This window comes from Sceloporus occidentalis, unplaced genomic scaffold, assembly GCF_023333645.1.
Source record: "Sceloporus occidentalis isolate IW3139 unplaced genomic scaffold, rSceOcc1.0.p SCAF_10, whole genome shotgun sequence".
NCBI classification, from domain to species: domain Eukaryota; kingdom Metazoa; phylum Chordata; class Lepidosauria; order Squamata; family Phrynosomatidae; genus Sceloporus; species Sceloporus occidentalis.
The window spans coordinates 23,078,290-23,093,994 of record NW_028316990.1 but is presented as its reverse complement, the minus strand read 5'-3'; the positions used below and the strand labels follow the sequence as shown (position 1 = coordinate 23,093,994).

Genomic DNA, 15,705 nt, shown 5'->3' with positions numbered 1-15,705 from the left:
GAGAGCCTAACTGCATGGTACAAAGGCACTCTGCACATGCTTAAAGGAAATCAGAAACTACTGGTAAATTTGGCCTCCCTGGATTGAAATCTCATCTCTGCCACGAACCCCACAAGGTGGCCTTAAGAAAGCTGCTATTCCCTAAATTGCTGCAATCTGAAAAATGTGCATAGGGACTGTTGTGACCATTATTCAGACAATGGGTGCAATGCAATCTGAGCACTACTAATGCGCAAGTCTGTGGTTTAGCTTTAAAAACACTAGATGGAGACAGAGCACCATGGAATTGTTGTTAACCATTATTATTTTCCAATGGAGTGAAAAAGGCTTTCACGGCCACCGGCATCCATAGTTTTCTGTGGGTTTTTCGTGCTGTATGGTCACATTTTGGAATAATAATTTATTAATAATAATAATAATAATAATAATAATAATTTATTCCTGACGTTTCGCCTGCAACTGCGATGGTGGCATGGAAATGTGTGGGATATTTATAGCTATGGGACCCTTGTTTGGGAAGAAGTGGTTTTTACATGTTAATGGTGGAGTTAGTTTGTGTGTTGTACTGAGTCGAATGGTGCAGCCTGGGAGTGTGTTGCATGGGGGATATGTGAGGGGGATTTGTGTTAAATAAATTAATGGAATATAACACCTTCAGGTTGCAGCATTCAACACAGTGCAACACACACTAACTCCAGCATTAACATGTAAAAAGCCACTTCCTCCCAAACAAGGGTCCCATAGGTATATATACCCCATACACTTCTATGCCACCAACCTCTAAAGATGCCACAGTTGCAGGCGAAACATTAGGAATAAATTCCTCCAGAACGTGGCCACACAGCCCCAAAAACCCACAGAAAACTATAGTCAAGTTTTTCTTTTTGGTCACTGAAAGAGCTTCATACACTGCCTAGGAGAATGGTGCAAGATACATTGGGATTATTCCCATTTTGCAAACCGACAACTGAGCAGCCTAACACAACTCGCCTTCCATTTGCGTGCGGCTGGTTTTGAGAAGACTTTCCAACAGGCCCCACTGCTTCAATGGAGACTCTCCCCACAACCAAAAAAGACCCCATATCCATAAAGACACACACATCCCGCTCACCTCGGAGCATCTGCTTTATCTCCTTGCTGGCTTGTGTGGCCGTAAACTGGTTGACAATGTCCAGCGCCGTCTGGCTGTAAGTGTTCCGGATGTGAGCGTTGATCCCACTCTGCAAAACACACAGGAGGAGAAAATTGGGCCAGAGAGAACAGATAATAACTTATCAGGACTTTGGATCAAGTTCATCTGAAGAACCACCTTCTCCCTTGCAAACCTGGCTGTTGGATCTCCTCCATGTTTGCCCCCCATCCAACCTCTGCAGCTCTGCAACTCCTTTGCAAAGACGGCTCTGCTGCAAACTAGAGTTCAAATCCAGGGCTCCAAGCTTGACTCAGCCTTCCATCCTTTCATAGTAAAATGAGTACCCAGTTTTGGGGGAGCAATTGGCTTACAGATAGTAAACCACTTAGAGAGTCCTGAATTAGAAATGTAAATGCTATTGCTATTGCTGTGATACCAGGGCAGGTGGGCAGTGGGATGGGATGGAACCCCACCAGCCAAACCCTCAGGGGCTCCTTTTCACATTTTGGCTCTGACTGATCGGAGCCATGGACCACCTCACAATTTGATGGAATTATTATTATTATGTATCTGTGTTTGCTGTATTTTTAAGATATGTTTTAATGTTATTATTTTGTTTTTTTAGACTGTATGCCTTAGGCAGGTTTTTAATTTGTGTGGTCCACCCCCCTGCACCCCGTTAGTGATGCCACTGCCTCGCCCTCCCAGGTGAGACACAAGGTGAGCTCCCAGGCCAGTGGGGCAGTGGTTCCACACAGGTAAACACACACAACTAGCACCCACACCTGCGCAGAGAGAGCCCTGGACCTGCTCACATTCTCAAAGGCTGATCCAAGTAAGTCTTGGGGACCATGGATGGCTGCATGTCAGGACCATAGTGTCTCTGCCCCAACTTCTTCACAGGCAGCCTGTGCCTCCATCAACTGGTTGTTGAGGAGCAAGAAGCAGAGGCTGCACCTGCACCTTTGGGGTCTGAGCATGGTGCAAATGTCAGCCGGCACAGATACGCTGGGTCCTGCCATAGTGCAACCGATTGCACAGCACATGCCCAAGCCGTGAGTTGTGCAAGGACCCATTAACTCACCGTCCACCAACGCATCCCCCTAGTAAGTCCACTGCATCCCATTCCGCAGTGGAGCAGTGGGTTGAGGGGGGTACTTACATCCAAGAGTAGCCGCACGACATCCGTCTTGCCGCACAAGGCCGCTTCGTGCAAAGCAGTGCCAGCCTTGGTTTGCCGGTTGATGTCAATCCCGGCTTGGAGAAGGAGGCTGTGGGCAAGGAAGGGAGAAGACGGACAGAAAGGAGATTATTTAATTTATTTTATTATTATCCCGCCTTTCTCCCAAGTTGGGACCCAAGGCGGCTTGCAACATATATACGTGTGTGTGTGTTTGTGTATAAACACATTAAAACAACACTTTGAAAAACAATTAAAACAGTTCAATTATCAGAAGAGGTCTGTCCCATCCCTCTCCTGTCATATTCCTATCCTTCCTGCGAGATTGTTGGTTGAGTGCCCCTGCCCCAGCCATTTAAAGGGCATTTCATGGAGTGGGGACTTCTTTCTAAACAGGGAAAGGAAAATCAGGCATGGTCCAGGGGGACACAAGAAGAGTCCAAGCCCCCATCCTATATAACATAAATGGTGGTGCAATGCATTTCTGCACCGAATGCAAGAATCCTACAGCTGATAGGAAAAGGGGAGGATGCAGGGAAAGGGAGGGTGGGGAAAGAGGGTCTTCTAGGCCCCCAAAGCTACAGCAAGATGACATCTTAGCATGCTGCCAAACCCATGTCAGAGCCAAAGATTAGCATCAGCCGGGTCTCATTCTGAGATGCAAGGCCCAAATTAGCAGAAGTGAATTGGCTAAGTGAATTCTCTGCCGGTGGGTGAGAAGGGGCTGCCCTGGTATTCGGGGGTGGCAGAAGCCTTCTGGGGCAGAGGAAGCATTTGCATCCATCCCCGACGGCCAACAATCTACTACTACTATGGTACTCTCTCTCTCCCGCCCTCTCTTCCTCTCGCTCTCCTCCTGAGATGAGAAGTGGACAGAGATTGGAAATCTCAGCCACTAATGCATTTGCAAAGGGAGGGGGTGGGATGCTTCAGACAATCCTCTGCAGGAAAGGGAAGCAATGCTTTTGCAAAGGCAAAACGCAGTTGTCAAGATGTCAAGAGGAAAAGTGCGCTTGGGGGAGCAGCAGCAGCGGAGAGATAGCTTCCTTCCATCAGGGAAGCACAGAGTGGGCCAAAATAATAATAATAATAATAATAATAATAATAATAATAATAATAATTATTATTATTATTATTATTATTATTATTATTATGTATTTAAAAAGACCTGCAATAAATTTATACTGCTCTATGACTCTAATAAAATATTTACTTACTTACTTATTTACCTATAATGAATAACAGTAACAAATTGTAATTTTACAATTATAGTGAGTCCTTGGGGTTTGGCTTCAGGATCCCCTGTGGACTCCAAAATCCATGGATGCTGAAGTCCCATTATATACAATGGGTTGTTGTTATTATTGTTATTATTACAATGGGCCCTTGCAATCTTCTGGGGTTTGGTTGCAGGCCCCCCTGCGGATATCAAAATCCATAGATGCTCAAGTCCCATCATATACGATGGGCTATTATTATTATTATTATTGACCCTTGGTATCTGCTGGGGTTTGGTTGCAGGACCTCCCATGGATAGCAAAATCGGTGCATGCCCAATCCCATTAAATACTGTGGCATAATAAAATGGTGTCTCTTATATGAAATGACAAAATCAAGGTTTGCTTTTTGGAATTTATATATTTTTAAAAATATTTTCAAGCCATGGAGGTTTGACTCCATGCCCAAAAAAATCAGTGGATAAACAGATCTGTGGCTATGGAGGGCTGACTGTACTATTACTACTTTATTATAAATTACTGCTTTTAAAAAACAATTTTCCAAGCTCTGCATTGTTATTGTTGGGCCTTCAAATCATTTCTGACTTATGGCAACCCTATGGTGAACCTATCATATGGTTTTCTTGGCAAGATTTGTTCAGAGGGGGTTTGCCATTGCCTTCCTCTGAGGCTGAGAGTGTGTGACTTGCCCAAGGTTGTCAGTGGGTTTCTATGGCCAAGTGGGGATTTGAACCCTGGTCTCCAGAGTCATAATGCAATGCCCAAATCACTATACTGCACTGGCTCTCTGCATGCTGGACTACAATCCCCATCATCCACCAACCACTGAAAGACAATGGAAGGTCAAGTTCAACATGGAACACACCGGATGATGTCAATGTGCCCATTCTTAGCCGCCAAGTGCAAGGGGCTGGTGCCGTTGGGGTCGGTGATGTCCCCGGGCTTGGGTTCCAGAAGTGCTGCACACATGTTGCTGTTCAGGAGCAGCTGCACCACCTGTAGAGCCAAGTGAGAGAAGGAAATGATGGAAGGGCACCATAAAGAGGACGGAGTCAGTCGTCCTCACAGAAGAACTTCTTGAGCATTATATGCCCTTGGAGCATGTCAACACCTGCTTGACCCCAAATCTTCCCACTTTCCCTCAACCAAACCTAAATTTCTGGACTACAACCCCCAGAATCCCCCCAACCAACATGCTGCAATCTAGTTTCAGCAAAGCCATGGTTTCCCTTTGCAGACTTTTAAAAACAGCATTAACATGGTCTCTCGAAATATATACAGAAATGACCCCCTACACACACACTGTAACTCAAGGAAGACTTTAATGAGAATGCCACTCCTCTGACCCACTTGCCACACCAATTTTTTCCACCTGGGCAGGTTGACCAGACTTACCCCAACACGGCCAAACTCACAAGCCAGGTCCAGCGGCGTCTTTCCGGAGTTGTCCAGGATGCAGGGATTGGACTGATGCTGAAGGAGCATCTCAGACTGTAGGATGCGGAGGAAGAAGCACAAACAGAAATGCAAAACTCAGTAGGTTCTGTAGATAATGCCTGGCACAGCTGCCATGCGCCAAAGCCAGGACCCATGATGACCACATGCCATATTGTGACCCCACCTCTCTGATCTGTCTGTGTTTTTCCAATTCATAAACTCACAACTAGAGGAGACCTATGGAATCCACTGCTGGACGAAGAGTACAATTGATATAATGGGTTTACTCTAATCAGGAATAGCAAAAAGATGCACAAATTTTGCACAAATTAATTTCCAAACCTGTAACGGTATTTCTTCGAGTGGTCATCTGCGAATTCATACAAATGGGTTGTACTGCGCCTGCACAGTGCTGCTCAGAAAACTTCTAGAATCACTGGGCAAAGTTAACTTTGCAACTTTTTGGCGGTAGTTCTGCCCATCCCATATAAGCCTCTTGTGTTCCCGCTTTTTCCCCAGTTCCTTCTTTCCGCCGCATTAGCTGCTTGGGGAACTTCACTCTGTGTTAGTTGATCTTGTTCACTGGACTTTGACTTCAGACAACATCCAAGGGGACGTGTCTCTTCTTGGAGGAGGATTTAGAGCCCGTGTCCTTACAGGACCTCATCTCCTGGGCCAAACTCTTATCGGAGCCTGAGTCCTTGGTTCTAGCCTTATCCTTTTCTGAGGACTTCGGCTTTGAACTAGCTCCGTTGGTCACCTGCCTTTTCTAAGGCTTTTCGGCGGTGGCACTTGGCTCAGTGGTGGAGCTCTGGGCCACAGTGGCACTAGGCTTGGTCTTGGAGCCCTGGGCCACAGAAGCAGCAACGGCTGGCGTCGATTCTGAAGACGCAGGTGCAGAACCCGGCTGGTCGGTATCCTGAGGCTTGGGGACCCCTTGGTAGATGGTCGTAATCAATCGGGAGTCGCGGTTCTTTCAAGCCTGAGGGGGTCAAGGACTTGCACAAGGCACAAGCTTTGGAGTTGTGATTCTTGCCAAGGCAGAGGAGACAAGAAGAGTGGGGATCCTGTACGGGGATCTTACCACCGCAGACATCACATTTTTTGAATGGTGCCGGAAACATTATTAAACCGAATCGAATCCAAAGAGTGGTCAAAGATGTGCCAAATGGTCAACAATACACCGGGCCGGGGGGGGGGGGGATCAGAAGAAAAATGGTCAAGTACGGTCCGAAGTCAAAGTCCAGTGAACAAGTTCAAATAACACAGAGCGAAGTTCCCCAAGCAACTAACGCGGCAGAAAGAAGTAACTGGGGAAAGAGCGGGAACACAAGGGGCTTATAAGGGATGGGCAGGGCTACAGCCAAAAAGTTGCTAAAAGCTACAAAGTAAACTTTGCCCAGTGATTCTAGAAGTTTTCCGAGCAGCACTGCGCAGGCGCAGTACAACCCATTTGTATGATTCGCGTGGACCACGAAGAAGAAATATATATATATATATATATATATATATATACAGTGCTACCTCGGGTTACGAAATTAATTCGTTCCGCGGCGCCGTTCGTAACCCGATAAATTTCGCAACCCGAAAAGGCGCTGGAAAGCCGCTGGAAAGCCGCTAGCCGCGCTTCACATTTAAATTTCGCGCCGAAAATTTTTTCGTAACCCGAAAAAATCTTCGTAACCCGGAACAGTTTTTTTAAATCTAACTTTTTCGTACCCCGGAAATTTCGTAACGCGGTGAATTCGTATCCCGGGGTACCACTGTATATATATATATATATATATCTTATATTATATTATTATTATTATTATTATTATTATTATTATTATTATTATTTTTACAGTGGGCCCTTGATATGAACTGGTGTTTGGTCCCAGGATCCCCCGTGTATAACAAAACCTGTCCATGCTCAAATCCCATTAAATACAATGGCAGAGCAAAATGGTGTCCTTATATAGTATGAAAAATCAAGTTTTGCTATTTGGAGTTCATACTTTTGGGGGGAAATATTTTCAAGCATTGGATGCTTGAATCTGTGGACAAAAAATCCATGGCTAAAGAGGGCCAACTGTATTTCTATCCCACTTTTCTCCCAAAACTGGGACCCAAAGCAACTATTGGGTGTTTCGGACTTTAGTTTGCTACCCAACACCTACCTTTGCAAAATCTGAGGACACCTTATGCACCCTCCTTGTGTTGAGAAGAGAGTTGGGGTTTAGGTGGACAATGTGTACATTTACAATAGGAGCACCTCTCCGCTACCCCTCAGTGCCACTTACCACATCGTAGTGCCCATGCTGAGCCGCCAGATGCAAAGGGATCTGCCCCTCATCGGACTGGATGTTGACCGATGACCCGGCCTTCAGGACCAGCTTCATCGGCTCCTTTTTTCCCTGCCAAGCGGCATAATGCAAAGGGCGCATCCCTGCAGGAGACAGGAATGCGACAGTTCCAACCGAGCGCCACCACAAATGCTGCACTTCGTTGGAAAAAGAGGGAAAGGCTGCATCCACACTGGAGAAATAACCCGGTTTGGCACCGCTTTAACTCTTTCCGGCTCAAGGCTATGGAATTCTGTGAGTTGGAGTTTGTTGTGGGCCCAGAGCAGAGCGTCCCAGAATTCCACAGCTTTGAGCCTGAAAAAGCGGTGCCAAACCAGGTTATTTTTCCCATGTGGATGCAGCCGAGAGTCCCCCAAAATGGAGAAACCTGACATGTTTGTATATGGTATAGGAAACTATACTTTTGCACAAACCAAGGTTAGTCGTAAAATAAGATGAAGGCAGGCAAAGGGTCTTAAAGGGTACTTTAGCAATACTACTGTTCGGAATTTATTTTAACAGTATCCTAGGTAGAGGACTTGGGTATGTCTACCCTCTAGAAATAATGCAGTTCGACAACACTTTAATGGCCATAGCTCCATCCCACAGAATCCTGGGATTTGTAGTTTTTGTAAGGCACCAGCCCTCTTTGTCAGAGAAGGCTGAAGTGCAATGAGCCTCCTATTAAGTTTTTAAATTTATGTTACTTTTATACTTTTATAGTTACTTTTTTCCCAATGAGCATTTGCAGAAGTGAGAGGCTTGATAGTATAGTAAATGTGATTAAATTATTCTCTCAAATATTCCTTTCCTTCTCTTAAAAATCCTTGCGGAAGTGTAAAGCTTAATAGCATTTTAGGGCAGTTCTTCTCCAGGTATTTAATAGGGATGGCTTCATCAGCTTGATGAAGCTCAATGAGAAAAACTGCAAGCATCCTTCATGTATCTCCTGCTTTCCTGCAGAAAGCAGCCCTATGGCTCCACCAGGCCTGTGCCACACTTGCCTTTGTTATCCTTGATGTCCACAGCGGCCTGGGCCTCCAGCAACAGCGAGATGAGCTCTGTGTTTCCGTTGAGCGCCGCATGGTGCAAGGCGGAGAACCTGAAACGATCGGGTGCAAAGCAGAAGCGTCACCACTCCAGCAAACCCTGGGAGCTGTTCTCTCTAGCCGGTTGACCAGCTGAACCCAAAGGGTGCTCAGCAATGGCTCCTTTTCATCATGGAGAGAAGTGACCAGTGGGGTGTCCAGTGGGGCTCTGTCCTGGGCCCAGTTTGCTATTCAACATTTTTATCAATGACTTGGATGACAGAATTGGGGGCATACTTATCAAATTTGCAGATGACACCAAATTAGGAGGATAGTTAATACTCCAGAGGACAGGATCAACATTCAAAATGACCTGAATAGACTAGAAGGTTGGGCCACAGCTAACAAAATGAAATTCAACAGGGAGAAATGTAAGGTACTACACTTAGGGCGGAAAAGTGAAATGCACAAATATAGGATTATGGGGGACACCTGGCTGAATGAAACTACATGTGAAAGGAATCTAGGAGTCCTAGTAGACATGAGTCAACAGTGCAATGCGGCAGCTAAAAAGGTCAATGTGATTTTAGGCTGCATCAGTAAAAGTATAGTGTCTAGATCAAGAGAAGTAATAGTGCCACTCTATTCTGCTTTGGTCAGGCCCCACCTGGAATAATCCTGTGTCCAGTTCTGGACAAAACAATTTAAAAAGGATGTGGAGAAACAAAGGAGAGCGACTAAAATGGTGAAGAGTCTGGAAACCATGAAGCCCTATGAGGAGCACCTTAGGGAGCTGGGGATGTTTAGTCTGGAGAAAAGAAGGTTAAGAGGTGATACGATTGCCCTGTTTAAATACTTGAGGGCTATCATATTGAGGAGGGAGCAAGTTTGTTTTCTGCTGCTCCAGAGACTAGGACCCAATGGAGCAATGGATGCAAGCTGCAGGAAAAGAGATTCCAGCTCAGCATTAGGAGGAACTTCCTGAGAGTAAGGGCTGTTTGACAGTGGAACACACTCCTTCCTCTGAGATTTTGGTGGAGTCTCCTTCTTTGGAGGTCTTTAAGCAGCGGCTGGATGGCCATCTGTCGGGGATGCTTTGATTTAGATTTCCTGCATGGCAGAAGGGGGTTGGACTGGATGGCCCTTGCGCTCTCTTCCAACTCTATGATTCTATGATCCGACATCTGATTTCTCTACCCTGAGTTTGCTCCAGTGGTGGAAACCTAAGCCCTCCACTGTTAAGAGTAAGCCAGGCCCAGTGGCATCGCTAGGGTTGGTGTCACCCCAGTGCAATGTCTCATGCTCTCACCCCTAGGCCAAGGGTCCCTCAGGAGAAGACCAGGCTGCTAAGCAAGAGAAAGGCTCTGGTCTATCTGCCACCAAAGGCATCTGAAGGAACTGTCCATGTCCTGGGTTGTTCCAGCTTAACTAGCTTGTTTGCAGGACCTGAAGGGGTCCAAGTGCCACTTGGAGATTGGAGAGTTTGCTGTGGCATGTGACGGCATCCTGATGGGCCTCCTTGTCACCTGCAGTCCGGTGAATGATGTCCTTCCCAGGACCTTCAGTCTGGGTCTACCCACAGGTGTCACCTGGCGCGGTCTGCACCCCCTAAAAATGCCCATCAGGCTACAGCTTGGCCAGACAAAGCAGCCCTCTCATTGGCTTTTCTCAACCACCAGCCATCGCTGGTCCTTCTAATCTATGTTATGTGTGCTCAATTTGAATTTATTTAATATTGCTTTGTTTGGAGTTGTGTTGGGGGCTTGGGAAGGGATTAATTATGAGTTTTATTTGAATTGTAATGCATTTTTTTCTTTTGATTTTTGTTGATTTGTATTGAATTATATTGTACCTTTTATTGCTGTAACCCGCCCGGATTCTATGTGATTGGGCGGGATATAAATAAATCAGCATTATTATTATTATTATTATTATTATTATTATTATTCACCATCACGGGCCCTTCTGATCTATGAGCCATCAATAACCCTTCTGAGCCACCAGCCATCACTGACCCTTCTGACCCATGAGCCATCGCTCACCCTTCTGAGCTACCAGCCATCACTAGCGCTTCTGATCCATGAGCCATCATCACTGGCCCTTCTGAGCTATGTGCCACCACTGACCCTTCTGATTCATGAGCCATCACTGGTCCTTCTGAAGCACCAGCCATTACTGACCCTTTCTATCCACCAGCCACCACTGGCCCTTCTGAGCCATGAGCTGTCACTGACCCTTTCTATCCCTCAGCCATGCCTAACCCTTTGAGGCCACCAAATGTCACTGGTCCTTCTAATGCATCCAGTTTCTGAGAATGGGATCCTGAAGAAGAAACTTTTCAGAGCTATGTGCATCTCTCCCCCTGACTTGTTAGCTCACTACAAGCAGGGAGGTTTGAGCCTGTGCCAGCCTTCCTAGTCTGGCCAGGAAGAAAACTCTCCAGAACGGTGATAATGGGGGGTTAATTCTCACTTGCTTCCCAACGGCCGGATCCTCAGCCCAGGGGAAGAGTGGAAGAGGAGGGGGCTGCGGTGGTCCATAAATCAGGCCTGGGAGGCTGCATATTTGGGAAGACACACAACAGAGGCTGCTTGGTCTCCAAACATTTCCATAAAAGCCCCGAATTGGCCTCCTTCTCCAGAGATATAAACCAGAGAAGAGAAAAGGAATGCCCTGATTTAGAACAGGAGGAAGAAGGGGGGGAAAAGCACACAAAGGAGGGTGCAGGAACGTGGATGAGGGGCTTTGCAGTCTTGCTATTTCCCACCAGGAAAAGGGCTCAGAAGCCAAATGGAAAAATGGACAATGTAGGAAGTTTTCCAGTTGAGAAAATGTTGAGCCTTTGGTCCTGCAATTCAATGGGGTCCCCAGGCAGGATAACCAGATGTCCTACCTTTCTAGGACAAGATCCTACATTTCCACCTTCTGTCTAAGAGGAATCCCAAAAACTGCTTTTACTTTTGTTATGCCCTCCATTTTTCTTGGATGTCCTCCCCTTTGCAGTGTCAGGTCCTCTTTGTGGTGAGGACATCTGGTTATCCTACTCCAGGGCCACATGTGGCCCCTCTAAGGCCGGTTTCATGGCCCTAGATGCCTCTGGACTCCTTGGCATTTTTTTCCCTAGCCTCTCTTGGAAATTGCCAGGATGGGCACTTCAACTTTTAAAGAATATGAGTCATTTTTAGGCTTGCTCTTCCTTATTTTTTGGAATTTTGCCTCCAAAGGGACTGCCGTAGCCCAGGGTGAGCCCAGGGTGGCAGACACCCCTAAACTCTTTTCAGAGGGAAACCGGCTTTTCTCTCTAGCCTCCTTTCCATGTCTCCAAATCTTTCAGCAAGGATTCATCCATGTGCCAAGGAGCCTGCGTGGGCAACCTTGAAAGAGGAGAGATGGCACCTGCCCTAAAGGCAAGAGGATCGGATATTCCTCTGTTTCGTCAAATCAAGAGATCTTGAAAGCAGCAAAGAAAGCATGTCGGCTTCCAGCCGGCAATCATTAGCGGCGGCCAACGGAGGCGGATCAGAGAAAGGGATCCTCTCCATCTTTGCCACGGTGCTGGGTAACCTACTTGGAGATTTGGAGAGGGAAGAACAAGCAAAAGGCCAGCGCCCGCCGTTCTCTATTATTTCTCTATTAGCCAAAGCCCTTTTCCTTCATCTCAGGGAAGAAAGAGAAGGAGAAGAAGAAGACCATGACAACAAAGCTTTTTAAGTCTCAGACAATCTCCAGAAAAGGAAAAGTTACTCAATAGAAAGAAAGGGAGGCAAGGGATGCTTTGCAGAGCTGCTGGCTTTCTTTGCCTCTCGTTTTCTTTAAGGGATGGAGGCAGCGCACCACAGGGAATGCCATTCTTCTGAAAAATGTTAACATTTTCAGCAGCCACTGCTGTTCTCTTAAAGCTGGGTGTTCCACAGCTTAACTATGCAATGTGTGACGAATCATAGCATTGTACATTCGAACTGGAAGGGTTCCCAAGGGACATCTAATCCAACCCTCGGCCACCTTCCTTTCGGCTGTCCTGAATCCCCACACCTCCGCAATGGTGGGAATGGATAGGATGCTTTCCTCCTCTTGCTGCTTCCTTGCCCCCCATTTAATGCACCCAACTTCTTGCAAATGTGCGATTATTATCTACTCACCCATCGGTGTCTTGGAAATTAACATTCACTCTTTTGGCCGATCCCAGGAGCTCTGTGGAAGCAGGAAAAAAAGAGAGAAAAGGAAGGTGAGAACAGCAAAAACAAAGCATAGAGTTAGCATTCCTTTTCAATTTTCATCGAAGTTTTTGGGAATCTTTGTCTGCTGCCACACTGCAGCGTTAACACAGTTTGACAACACTTTATGTTCTGGAAAATCCTGGGATTTGTAGTTTGGAGAGACACTGGAGTGCCCCTCCCTAAACTGCAAATCCCAGTGTGTTGCCATGCAATCATAGTGCTATAATTGAGGAGTGTGACTACTATCCCTGGGAAGTAAGGAGCCCTTGGGACCCTCCTGCCCCCGAGGTCCATTTGCGGATGCGGTCAGGAAGTCTAATGCGTCCTTCCGGCCGGAGAGGAGCAGCAGAGCCATCAGGTTTCACATTTGCTCCTTTCCCCGGAGCAAGAGGAGAAATAAAGCTCCCATAACAAGGTTAAGGGCAGAGAACAGCCATCAGTCTTCTTGACAGCAGAAACACAACCGGAGAGGAAGGCGCCTGGTTAGCCAAGGGTCTGCGGAGCATGGCAATGATAGGGATTAAAAATGAGACACAAAATGGCCAAAGTGGCTGGGAAGGGGACAGAAAAGGACTCCACGAACACTGCTTTTTGCTTTGGTTCTCATCAGGGGCTATCCACACCTTTTCTTTTGCAACACAAATAACCTTCGTGAATAACCTCAGCCACGCATTTCCGATTTATTATTCACACTGTTTTTTTTTTTCATTCTGCAAGTTCTGTTGCCGGACGCATGTCAGAATAAAGACGGGAGTCTATGATGCAACATATTTGAAACAGGTTCAGCACATGCACAGTTTTATCCTGGGTTCAATGCATGATGTATCCTTCAAGACACAACGAAAAAACAAACCAAACCAGGATTGTATATCCCCATTTTTGTTAGTTTTTTAGAAACCCCTCCCCAAAAAATGTAAGTTGGGTGTATTCAATTTCCATGTGGACAAGACGCATTCTATCCACATCCTACCAGCATTATTTTGGTTGCCTAGACAAGCCCTTTCTCAGTAAACTATTCCATGCAAATACATTCAGTTCATATTAGGATGAAATGATGACGATGATGATGATGCCAGCCACATCAGATAAAGAAATGTAGGGACTATGCAAAAGCACTCTGCTCCTATAAAGGTACACAAAGCTGCAAAATCTCACAAACTGTCTCCCCTCGCTGCAAGCACAAGGCTTCTGGCAGCTTGGATGAAAATGTGGAAATGGCTCCTCTTTTGAGATCACAAGGGATCCCACGATGGGAGCGACATGGTCATCCAACGCTCCCTCCTCCTCCCAGAGCATCCTTTCCCAAGATGCACCACTCTGCCTTTCAGCAGCAGAGATGCCTGGTTTGATCTGATCACTGTGCTGCTGCACTTGACGATGGGATGACATTAAAGAAGCAGATAAGGCCGGATAAAGGGGTGGAGGGTTTGCAGAGAAGGGAGGTAAAATGAGGTGATTTGGGGCAGCCCTTTTCAAGAACCCAGACAACCCAAAGACATCAACTTTGCAGAGAGAAAGCATCACTTTCATCTTTTGCATGCAATGATGGCTGGCGGCAATAGGGATCCTGGGATGACCAGGACAAGCCAAATTAAGATGTGTGCCGAGTCAGACTTGCAAACTTGCCATGGTTACTGCCAAACTGGCCCAAGAGTTGGCAGCAAAGCATGCACCAAGCAAAGGAAACTCCTCTGCCATCTTAGTTATCTATTATCCCCTCTGTTGTAAACTGCTCGGATTCCCAGTGATTGGGCGGTATATAAGTAAATCCTATTATTATTATTATTTATTAGTTGGGGGTCTCCTTCTCAACCCTTCACACAATCTCTCCTTTCAGATCACCAGCCAAAACTCAAAATGTCCAACTTCCAAACTCTTCCAAGACTGGGAGGCTGTAAGCATCCATTATCTGGACCATTGGGAGCAAGAGAAATACAGTTTCCCCAGCTGCATACCAATGCATACCCGGTGGACCAAAGTTTGGGAATACTTGAAGGTTTGCAAAGGTCTCTTTGACCATCTTGGTCACCCTTCTCTCTGGATACCTTCCAACCTGTTGATATCCTTCTTGAAAAATGGTGCCCAGAAGACAAGACTCCAAGGTGAAGTGTGACGGGAGAAAGTGGGTGATCTTGTTCCCCATCTACATGCTCTTTCCCCTTTTGTGCGTTGTGTGTGCCTTCAAGTCGTTCCCAATTTATGGCAACCCTAAGGTGAACCTATCCTGAGGTTTTCTTGGCCAGATTTGTTCAGAGGAGGTTTGCCATTGCCTTCCCCTGAGGCTGAGAGAGTGTGCCTTTCCCAAGGTGGGTTTCACGTCCAAGCAGGAATCGAACTCTGGTCTCTGGAGTCATAATCCAACACTCAAACCACTATGCCATGTTGTCTTCAGGACTACTCTTCCAAGCCATCTGAATCCCAATCATCCACAACCCCCTACAAATTTTTGGAAACCCTCCACCCAACCATCGCCTTTGCAACATGGGCCACAATTGGCCACGAATCCGGAGCCTAAAAATAGCCTCCCTCACACACGCCGTGAGCAATAAGAGGCATTACAATTCTTCACTTTCAGCCTCGGAGAGCTGGCTCACGGACCCAATGCGGAAACATAACACAAGCCAGCAACGCCAGGAAAATCTCCTTTTGCTGCACCTTATAAAAACCTGCCCACATCCCAGTCGTGTGCCTTTATCGGCTCATCATCTAACAAGGGGGATGCCTTATAAACATTAATGTTGGTGAAGAAGTGTGTGTGTGCAGAAACATCTCTCTCTCTTTCTCTGAATGTGTGTGGGAGGAAGGGAGGAAGGAGAAAGATGCACACAGGGTTTTTGCTTTTGTAAAATGTAAGACTAGACGACGTGAGCAAGCAAGCGATAGATTATTATGTGCTGTGTGTAATTCCCTAAAGCAGCTACTAATTATCCAGTGTTTAAGGGCCCAAAGTGGTTCTTTTTCCTCCCAAAAGCCACAACCAAAATCAAGGATGTCAGCTCCCTTGAGAGATGCTCACCCCATTCCCATGGGTCTTTTGTCTCAGGTGGCATTGGGGTCAACAAAAAGGAGGAACAAAACCAAGTGGTCACAGGCAACCATCGGTGGCGCAGCTGGTTTCATAGCATGACTAGTTGGATCATTATGGTGCC

At 46.4% G+C, this 15,705-nt stretch overlaps 1 protein-coding gene across 2 annotated transcripts in view; it reads right to left on the bottom strand.

The window, feature by feature from the left end:
- The window catches only part of LOC149306188 (caskin-1-like), an 84,452-nt gene that overhangs the window by 25,690 nt on the left and 43,057 nt on the right, over positions 1-15,705 (bottom strand). For both annotated transcript variants that reach the window (XM_089477102.1, XM_089477100.1), the window contains exons 2-8: positions 12,479-12,530; positions 8,316-8,413; positions 7,270-7,415; positions 4,946-5,041; positions 4,416-4,546; positions 2,295-2,403; positions 1,112-1,220 (exon numbers count right to left, since the gene is read on the bottom strand). In XM_089477102.1, the coding sequence (XP_089333228.1) occupies positions 1,112-1,220; positions 2,295-2,403; positions 4,416-4,546; positions 4,946-5,041; positions 7,270-7,415; positions 8,316-8,413; positions 12,479-12,530 (741 nt within the window). The remainder of the gene's footprint in view (positions 1-1,111; positions 1,221-2,294; positions 2,404-4,415; positions 4,547-4,945; positions 5,042-7,269; positions 7,416-8,315; positions 8,414-12,478; positions 12,531-15,705) is intronic.